General features: G+C 40.5%; 1 protein-coding gene across 1 annotated transcript; it reads right to left on the bottom strand.

The window, feature by feature from the left end:
• Positions 1 to 307: 307 nt before the first annotated feature.
• On the bottom strand, positions 308 to 9,498 carry ENAM (enamelin). Its single transcript, XM_023190228.1, has 2 exons — positions 9,321 to 9,498; positions 308 to 5,109 (listed from the first exon to the last, which is right to left on the bottom strand). Exon 2 carries the CDS (start codon positions 5,041 to 5,043, stop codon positions 2,269 to 2,271), a length of 2,775 nt encoding a protein of 924 aa, XP_023045996.1. The 5' UTR covers positions 5,044 to 5,109; positions 9,321 to 9,498; the 3' UTR covers positions 308 to 2,268.
• Between the last annotated feature and the right edge of the window lie 1,259 nt (positions 9,499 to 10,757).

Genomic DNA, 10,757 nt, shown 5'->3' on the forward strand with positions numbered 1-10,757 from the left:
CTTTTTACTATGTGTTTTCAAATTCAAAATATGTGTTCTTTTGGTCACACTATACTTTTTTAGGAAAAAAAAATTTACCTATGCTCAAGACAGCTTGGAAGTGTCATACTATACTTTTTACATTTTACATTGCAGCGATCTCAGATGGCAGTTTAAGCAGCAGTGTCTCATAAATTCAGATATGTCAACATATCTGCCAAAACAATTATGTGAACCCATACATTTTGGTGAAATATGAAGTGAGTATCTTGTAATGAAAGTACTCATATTGAGATTTCAAAAAAATCATTTGGAAAAATAAACTGGTGAAACAATAACATTTTTATTTTGAAAGGATAATTCTTAAAAGACAGTTTTATACAGAATAAGTTAATGAATTTTTCAATGTGTGATTAAAATATAAAACTGGCCAGAGGGAGGGGAATGTAAGCACTGGGGGATGGCCTGGATAATGTACCTCTAAGGTCTCTTCTTAAGCTGAAATTCTAGGATGGAAATGTTGCTGAATATATAAAGCTACATTCAGCATCCCAGACGGTTGCCTTTCAGGAAAAGCAGACTATGGTGTTTTCATGGGAGTGTTGAAAGTCATGACAAAATCAATTGATATATATTTATTGGGTACCTTCTGTGTTCAAGACACTGTGCTAGGTGCTTTAGAAGCTTCAAGGGCAAGATTCCTTTTCTCAGGAAGTTTTCAACATTGTATTTCCCCAAATGTTTGAGATCTTCTTATGAAATCTGCCCCTGAACATTTATCCTAAGAAATCTCTTAAAGTTATAAGGTATGTTTTTAGGCAATTCTGAGAATGTTTCCTGCTCTAGGCAAGGGATATCCAGATAATAGGCCAACATGTTATTAATAAGAATAATAATCACTGATGTATTTTAAGCAAGGTATATAGAAATATCCAGTTTTCAAAATAATTTACACAATTTATTCAAGATACCAAGAAAGAGTGTCTGTAAATAATTCTGCATGGACTTGAAGAAGGTTTAGTAGTAGCACATACTGGTAGAATCGCTTATGTTGAACTAGTAAAACAAAACAAAACAAAACAAAAAAACCACAACTAAACCTTGAGTTTTTATTTAAGACAGTGTTTCCCAAAATGTCTTCTACAGATCCTGTGGATTATAACTTGGCAGTGTGTGACAAGTCCTAGTCTTTTTTCCTGGATGTGCAGTCTCAGAGCAGCAGTTTCTTCAGTTCCTCATTCTCCACCTTCCTAAGCCTTTTCCCTAGGCTGCTAGTCCTGGGTATCCTATCTTCCCTTCTCCTTAAATAAGTCTCTCTAACTGAACTGTGTCTACTTGGTAGAGACCCTAAGATAACTAAAAACAAAGTAGCTATCAGTGTCTACCATTTCCAAAATAAATTCTATAATGATGGTTAAGCTGGGTCAATAAAAAATTAGGGTACGATTTAGAGAGTGGATACAAAAAGGAAGAGAGTGACATGCAGTCTTAAGATGAAAATGGTGTAGCAGGGAAAAGATAAACTGAAGGGAAGAAAGGAGTCAGAGAGGAGAGGGATTAGTTGACAAATGGTACATTGGGAGACAAAACAGGTGGGAAGAGAGGAAGACATAATGGAGGAGGTAGACATAAAGAAAAGACTAGTAATGGTTAAAATAGTGAGCTTAATATGTAAGAAGTGCTACATAGAAAAAGATGAGGAATAGAAAGCTAAATACAGAAAGTTTGAGGGAGAGAGAAAAGAAGGAAGAAAGCTAAGAAAAGGAAATGATAAAGGTAAAGAGAGTGGCAGTGGAAGAAAAAAATGCTTGAAGAGAATATTGAGTAGGAAAAAAACCTGACAAGATCAACACAAGAAAAAAATGTACAGTGCATTAGGACTATACTGATTTGTGGATCTCCATGTGTAGAATGGAAAGTTAATCTGCCTTTCAGTCTTGAAAAACCAATTTTGCAAGAATGGAACTTTGAGAGCAAAAGGAGAAGTCATCAAGCAAAAGGAAACTAACTCAGACAAGTGACTTCCAAGTTTCGAGGCAGGGATGGTCATGACCTTCTTGCTTTTTTAAGGTCTGCACTAATTTGTGAAAGTGCTAGATCTGGTGATCCCCAGAGGCCCAATCTCAGCTCCACCTGGGTTGCTACTCCTATTGCTGAGAGGGGAGAAAACTTAAGGATCACCAAGACAGTCAGATACTTAATTAAGTCTTGGGGAAAAATTTTGGGAACCACTGGTATAGAATGTCAGTGATTTCTCTTCCCCCCAAGAATGCTTGATTGAGACAACCCCTAGGCCTGAAGTAGTAAGCAGTCTTGTACCTGGTCCTCTGCATTGGTCCCTCTTTGAAGGAATTCAAATGGACTGTGTTCACCTGCATCAAGCGGGTCTGCATTTGTACTCTTAAAGTGTTCCCCAGTAGCTAACTCAACCGATGTGTTAGGATTTTCAGTAGGCATAATTGAATCCCCATCAAATGGGCTTTGCCTTCCATTGCTAGATGGAGTTCCAGTGCTGGAAGAGTGATGCTTTGCTAATTTGGAACCAAAGCATGGCAAATGCAGGATGTTAGATGGTCTTTGTTGCTGTCTCTCACTCTCATTTTCTTGGACTTGACTTTGGATGCCTTCTGGATTGGAGCCTTCATCAGGTGTACCAATAACAAGCTGCTCAGGAGTAAGGTCAACAGGTCTTTCATTGAGCTGGTTGTCTTCAAAAATTTGTTCCAGAATGTTGTTCCCATCTCCTCCAAGATCATTTTTGAGACAAGGTGTATTCTTTGCTTGAAGGGAACCGACTTCAGGAAATGGCATAATTTCCTTTTGGCCCAGTTGATTATTTATAGAACATGGTGTGTTCCTCCTCAGAGTGGACACATCATCTCTAAAAGGATTTTCACTTTCCCTCTTCTCTGAGCTGTTTCTTTGGCCTGGTAGGGTGCTTGTTGGGGAGATGATATGTCTTGTGTGCTTGCTATGACTACCCTCTGTATACACAGGACTGGTGTCTTGGTTCTCCTCAGGTGCAAGACCATAGGATGGAGTGTAGTCCTGTAGAGCTAGTGGATTGTCCTTGGGCCCTGTGGAGCTACCAGTACAGCAAGAGCCTCTCTGGCTTAGGTGAAATAAATGTTCCTCTTTTGGACCTGATGGGTAACTTTGTGGGATGAAGTCAGGGAAAGATGAATGTTCTCTCTCTGGAGAATTCATCCTAGTCATTTGCATGCCATAGTTCAAATTCTCACCTTCATGCCACATTGGATTTTTCTGAAGCCCCGCTGGGGTGTTACTGGAATAGGGCTGGTTACCTTTCTGGTCTGGTGGCCTAGCTGGGGCTTTTTGTAAATGTGTTGCCCGATCCCAGATATTTCTGTCAAAATATGGCCTTCTTTCTTTCTGACCTTGGGCTTGTATCCTGTGGTCCCAGGAATTCCATGAAGGAAATAGATTGCTTTCTTCTGGTCCAACGGCATTATTAACATAGTAACCCCTGCTCTCTGTAGGTGGTGACATAGTAGGAGCTGTATTATATGATGGAAAATTCTCATCCGGGCTCCATGGGTAGAATTCACTATAATAAAAATCCTCCCTTGGTTTTGATGGATTGTCTAAAGAATAGGGAAGATATTCCTTTGGCTGATTTGAGGTATGTTGTTCACCTTCATAGTGCCTAACTGTTGGGCCCCCTTTGAAGCTCAACTCTTCACCCCATCTATTTTGTCCAGGAAAGACTTCATCTCCAGTTGGATCAATTGGGTCCTCTTCATTATAAGGGACTGTCTCCTTGTGGTCTGGGGTATTTATGGGGTAGAGTGGACTTTCTTTTTGCCTCATAGTATTGGGAGAATCATCTCTCTCATCCCATGTATTCCTTCTAAGGTATGGTGAGTTTTCCCTGGGATCATAGGGGTTATATTCAGGGTAGAAAACACTTCCTCTAGAACCATGGGAAGGATGGGGTAAATGTTCTTCTTGCCTCCCAGGATGTTCCTTAAAAGGTGGAGAGATTTCTTGGTGGTCCCAAGTATTTCTTCCAGCAGGAAAATGTTCTTTTGCAGGAGAAGGGATTTCCTCAGGGTATACAGCAGGCTGATACGCGCTGTGCTTTAATTGTGGCTGATTAGTTTCTGATTCATATGGGATCCTTCTTGGTGTTAAAGCCATCCCTTTGGGCAAAATCTGGCTTTGAGTTTGTCCATCAGAATTTGGTACTTTTCTGGAATCTTCTCTTGGGTAATAGGAGTTTTCATGTTGATCAACAGAATTAAAATTTGGGACTGGTGTATAACCCTCAGAGTGAGGCAGTTTATAATTTGATTTATTAACTTCATACTGTTGAGAGTTTCTCCCGGGGCTGGTTGGATTCTTTGTAGGAACTATTATTTGTTCTTTTGGACCCAGGTGCTTCTCCCTTGGATTTTGGATTTTTTCATTGCGAACAACAGGGCCTTGTTTGGGACCAACTGGGGCAACATTAGTTCCCACAGGGTGTTTATTTGGCCCCTGAGGCTTTCTTCTGAGATTTGCTGGATTTCCTGCATAATTGGGATAATAGCCTCTTAAAGTAGAAGGGTAAGCTTTGTGATAAACTGGATTTCCTGGACGAACTACTTGTTTACCTTCCCAAGCGAAGGAGTTCCACCAAGGACCTCTTTGAACTTGTCGATTTCTGTAAAAAGGCCCATTCTGTCTGTGCCCCATGGCAGTACCAGTGGGATACCACTGTCTTCCTGAAGGAAAATTTCTTATATTAGGATTTGGATGATTTTCACGAATATTTGGCTGACTTGGTCTCCATGGGATTTGACTTCCTGGCCCTCCCTGGCCTGAAGCGTTGACAGCAGGGTGTGGGACAATCCCATTTTGAGCTGGAGGGTTGTTCCCAGTGTTCGGTCCTGGGATACTGTTTCCTGTGGGGCTGGTGTCATTTCCGCCCTGACTCCCTTTAGGATTTGGTTGGGTAGAATTCGTCTCAGTAACTGTTGAATTAGCTGTGGGTTCTGTGCCTGGACTTTCTGCTTTAGGAGGATCTTCTTCTTTGGGTTTTTCAAAATCTTGTTCAAACATTTCTTCTGAATAATAAGGAGGGCGACCCCCAAAGCCATGATATCCAAAATATCCAAAGTAAGGATTCTGTAGGAAAGAAAATGGAAATCAGTATTACCCTTTGTTTCCCACCATGGTGTTGCTTGGAAATTTTTAGTATAACAGGGAAATCTTATCGAACACATGTTTCTTTTAACATCATTAGCTTTACTTTCTTTCTTGAAATTTGATTCCTCCTTGGTTTCCATGACCATACTTTTTCTGGTTCTCTCTTCTGGTATTTTTTTCTGACCACTGCTCAGCTTTCTCTTTTTAGGCCTTATACATCTGAGGGTTTTTGTTTTGTTTTTAATGATTTCATCCTCCATCCTCCTAATTTTTCTGTTTTCTTTTTACATATCTCTTTTAAGATTTCTATTGCTCCTGTAATGCCAGCACTTTGGAAGGCCGAGGCAGGCGGATCACGAGGTCAAGAGATCAAGACCATCCTGGCCAACATGGTGAAATCCCATCTCTACTAAAAGTACAAAAATTAGCTGGGTGTGGTGGTGTGCGCGCCTGAGGTCCCAGTTACTCAGGAGGGTGAGGCAGGATAATCGCCTGAACCCAGGAGGTGGAGGTTGCAATGAGCCCAGATAGTGCCACTGCCTTCCAGCCTGGTGACAGAGCAAGACTCTGTCTCAAAAACAAAAACAAAAACAAAAAAAAGAAGAATTCTATTGCATCAGCCCATGCTTTCAATAGGCATACATGCTAACAACTCCCAAAGGCATAATTCTAACCCACAACACTCCCACCCAAGGTTGAGGCAGCAAAACATCTCCACTAAAGATTTCACGAGTACCTCCAACTGAATGCACCCAGAACTGGGCTCATCTCCTGCGAAATCTCCTCCTCCAATGTTCTATATCTGAGCAACATTCACCACTATATGTACAATTTCTCAAGTTTCTGCTCTCTCCTAGTACTCCAGACTATTAATAACCAGGTCCTATAAAATCTAAGCTTTCATCCTTGTTCCCACTTCCTTAATCCACAGTACCCCTGAACTGTTAGAATACTTTTCTTACTGGCTACTCTGGATGCAGTCTTACTTTCCTTTAATCTTGCTTCTACATTGCCATCAGAGTAGTAGAGGCTGAGAGTGGGTATATGGAAATTTGACCCCTTTCCTCTTTAAATTTGTATTTAAAGTTCTCCTTTACAAAATAAACTCTAAATCCCTTAACATAACATACAAAGCAGTACAACATGCTGCTAAAGAGTGGGGCTCTAGGCAGACGTGCATTAAAATCCCCATTCCACCAGTATCAGTAGTATGACTCTGGGTTAACCTTGGTTTATTCGTTTGTAATATGGAGATGATAATAAAATAACGTCTACCTCATAGGTTGTCATGAGGGTCAAATGAGACAAAATGAGTACAGCTCAGTGCCTGGTACTTAGTGCCTAATAAGTGTTATATATTATATAGTAATAAAATTTTTTAATAATAATCTGGGCTATAACTATTACATTCAGCCTCATTTCCTCTCCCTTGCACTTTATGCAGCTGCAAATCACAACTACTCTGAATTCTCTGGGTTCTCTATTCTTTTTATGTTTCAGTGCCTTTGCACACAGCTTATTCATACTGAAACTTCTTCCACCGACACATTTATTCCCCTGGCAAACTTGACTCATCCTTCAGAGCTCAGTTTGACTTCTACCTTCTGTGTCTTGACTTCCATGGGCAGAATTAGGTCCTATTCCTAGGAGTCCACAGCAGTACAGATTTCTGTCATCACAATCATCCCACTGAATTTCAGTTGCCTATTTTCCTGGGATTCTTCCATTTAATTCTCTCATGTGAAGATTTGGAATGAAAACATTATGTTTCTCATCCTTGTTTTCCAGTACTGAGGAGTGGGGAATGTTCTTAATAAATTTTCATTTAATGAATGATTTAATCATCACGAATTCTGTCAGTCAGTATGTTTGTTAGACATTTGTGTGGCATTTAGATCATTTGATTTTTTCTTTTAAAACAAATGAAATATAAAGAAAAAGTATTTTAATCCCCATTTGTTGATGGAGATGAGACAGACAGGTGAGGAAGTAACAAGATCATGCAGGAAATCAGGTAGTGCCCTCAAGAGGTAGACTACAGACATCTTAGTTTTTGAGACAGGGTTTCTCTTTGTTGCCCAGGCTGGAGTGCAGTGGCAAGATCAGGGCTCACTGCAGCCTTGACTTCCCAGGCTAAAGTGATCCTCCCACTTGAGCCTCCTGAGTAGCTGGGACCACAGGTGCATGCCACCATGTTCGCCTAATATTTATTTTAGTCTCCCTATGTTGCCCAGGCTGGTCTTGAAATCCTGGGCTTAAGCGATCCTCCTGTCTCAACCTCCCAAAGTGTGGGATCACAGGTGTGAGCCATTGTGCCTATCTAAATTCAGATTTCTTTCCTTTCTTGTTTTTTGAGACTGAGTCTCGCTCTGTCGCCCAGGCTAGAGTGCAACGCTGAGATCTCAGCTCACTGCAACCTCCCTCTCCTGGGTTCAAGCGATTCTTCTGCCTCAGGCTCCACAGTAGCTGGGATTACAGGCCAGCACCACCACACCCGGCTAATTTTTGTATTCTTAGTAGAGATGGGATTTCACCATGTTGGCCAGGCTGGTCTCAAACTCCTTACCTTAAGTGATCCACCCGCCTCAGCCTCCCAAAGTGCTGGGATTACAGGTGTGGGCCACCTGTGCCTGGCCTGAATATAGGCTTCTTAAAGCCTATGATAACTGCCTGGATCTTTCTGCTTCCTTTCTTATCTTATGCATATGAAAATTTGAAGTACCAGTTTCTAGGTTGCACACAATTATCTGAATCATTTTTATTTGGGGTTATTTCATGATACATTTGAGAGTGCCTTATACCATTACTGACACAGTCATCTTCAATGTTATTTTATGAACAAGTGCCTTATACCATTACTGACACAGTCATCTTCAATGTTATTTTATGAACAAGTGCCTTATACCATTACTAACACAGTCATCTTCAATGTTATTTTAAGAACAATCTCTGCCAGGTGCGATGGCTCATGCCTGTAATCCCAGCACTTTGGGAGGTTGAGGTGGCTGGATCACTTGAGGCCAGGAGTTCGATACCAGTCTGGTCAACATGATGAAATCCCATCTTTACAAAAATACAAAAATTAGCCAAGTGTGATGGCACACACCTGTAATCTCAGCTACTCGGGAGGCTGAGGTATGAGAATTGAATTGCTTGAACCCAGAAGGTGGAGGTTGCAGTGAACCGAGATCGTGCCACTGCACTCCAGCCTGGGTGACAGAGCGAGACTCTGTCTTACAAAAAAAAAAAAAAAAAAAAAGAAAAGAAAGAAGGAAAAGAAAGTGGCAGTCATTGCAGGGACTGAGCAGAGAAGCGACAAGATTAGACTATTGTTTTCACAGGGTCACTCTGGCTGCTATGCTAACAATAGATTGTGAGAGATGAAAAGACTTACTTACAAAATGTATATATACATAATCTTAAAGCTGAAAGGGACCTCTTAGAGCAAGTAATGCCACCCTCTCTTTTGTTTGAGACAGTCTCGCTCTGTCACCCAGGCTGGAGTGCAGTGGTGCTATGGCTCACTGCAACCTCCACCCCCCAGCCTCAAGTGATGTCCCACCTGTCTCAAAAAAAAAAAAAAAAGAACAATCTGTCCCCCACCCCCCAGTAAAGCCATTAAGTTACCACAGTTCACTGAGGACATATCACATATTCAGGGAAAAAACAGTAAGTTCCAGAGGGGTGGGGTGCTATGTCACAATCACTAAAATGACTTTTTAGATGACATAGTGCTGGAATATTAAGAGTATATCACTCTGTGATATACATTTGGTTCTTCTCCTAGTGTGGTATAGTAAAAAGGCCATTGAACAGAGTAACAGAAGACTTGGGTGCTGGGTTCAGTTTATCCATAACTGAAAAGTGAAATTGAGTAGTAATTGATCTTTTCTTAGCTTCAATTTATCTGTATTAATATAATCAGGAAGTTAGATATCACTTAATTTCGTCTTGAGGATAACATTCTAAGAAACTCTTACTTTTTTTCTCTTTTTATCACGGTCTGGAGTCCAGCATCAATCATTGGACCACTAGCTTGATTTGTTTCACTTTTTATTTTCTAAAAATCACGGAAGCTTGAGCTACAGGTTCGTGTGTTGGATTTTAACTTTTTTATTAGATGTGGATAAAAAAGCAGTCGCGAATAGATTGTAATTTCTAGTGGAGAATATAGTTTTACTTGTACTTACCCCGCCTTCTTCATTGCTGGCTGGTGGGCGTCCATAACCTGGTGGCGGAAACCTCTGAGAAGTGAAAAACACAGTGAACACAGGAGAAAACCACTTTCGATGCTGCCATTTGTAAGACTCAGGGTGTCTAAAAATAACTCAAGTCAGTGATCGAGCTCCGTTAGTACTGTGAGCTTTTAGCTTTTGAATTATTAACTCTCACAGTCCAGCTGCTAAGAATTATGATCTAACAGTGAACACTGGTAAATACAAAGACTTCAGCTGGATCCCAGATTATCCTACTTAAAATACGCTGTATGTATGGCTGCATCTCCTGGCAATCCTCCTTACCACCTCTAACACTCAAAACATACCCTCCACAACCCCCAACAAACACACACCATGCACACACATACAGAGAGAGAGCGAGAGAGAAATTTGAGTGCTGTTAGAATCCAATCATCCGTATTAGAACATCTAATAATAGAGATTAAGTAACAATGTTATTTTTAGAATGTGGCTTCATGTTTAGGGAGACAAACTGCAAACTGACAATCCTTGGATTATTACTATGATATTTTTATTTGACTAAAGTTAATTCTCCTAATCAAACTTGGAGGCCGAGTTTCTGCCTCTCAAGTTTTATGTAGATGAGATTAATAGTTACTTCAGCATTAGAATCATGGTTATCTGTTTTTAAAATCTTTACCTTATACTGCCTTAATTTCCTTAGTTCAGCATAGGTAGTAAAAGAAAGTCACTCTTTCAAGGGGGAAAAATGTAAGGAACTCTTACTCTTTAAAATGAATTGTTCCTCATTGATAAAAAGCCTTCCTAGTTATAGAGTTATAGACAAGGAAAACCTATGTCATAGCTGAATGGTCAACAAATATTTCCTGTTGTTTTGTTTGTTTAGCAGCAACTGGTCGTTAATATTTCTTTAGTTCGAAAAGTTTATTTTGCCATTCATATTTTTAATGCCTATGATGCAATTTCAGTATTATCTTTTATTTTAATGATTTTAAACGTTTAAGATTCTTTGAGGCTTCTTGTAAATAATATTTTGCAAGACTTTTTTTTTTTTTTTGAGACAGAGTCTTGCTCTGTCACCTAGGCTGGAGTGCAATGGCACGATCTCAGCTCACTGAAACCTCTGCTTCCTGGGTTCAAGTGAGCCTCCTCCCTCAGCCTCCAACTATCTGGGATTACAGGTACCTGCCATCACACCCAGTTAATTTTTGTATTTTTAGTAGAGATGGGGTTTCACCTTGTTGGTCAGGCTGGTCTTGAACTCCTGACTTCAGGTGATCCACCTGCCTGGGCTTCCCAAAGTGCTGGGATTACAAGCATGCACCACCATGCCTGGCAAATTTTTGTATTTTTAGTAGAGACGGGGTTTCACCATGTTGGCCAGGCTGGTTCTGAACTCCTGACCTCAAGTGATCACCCACCTTGGCC

Source organism: Piliocolobus tephrosceles, chromosome 3, assembly GCF_002776525.5.
Source record: "Piliocolobus tephrosceles isolate RC106 chromosome 3, ASM277652v3, whole genome shotgun sequence".
NCBI lineage: Eukaryota > Metazoa > Chordata > Mammalia > Primates > Cercopithecidae > Piliocolobus > Piliocolobus tephrosceles.

Bases quoted from the DNA above. Each gene is read 5' to 3' on its own strand.
- ENAM (XM_023190228.1), bottom strand. From the start codon at position 5,043: ATGTTTGAACAAGATTTTGAAAAACCCAAAGAAGAAGATCCTCCTAAA.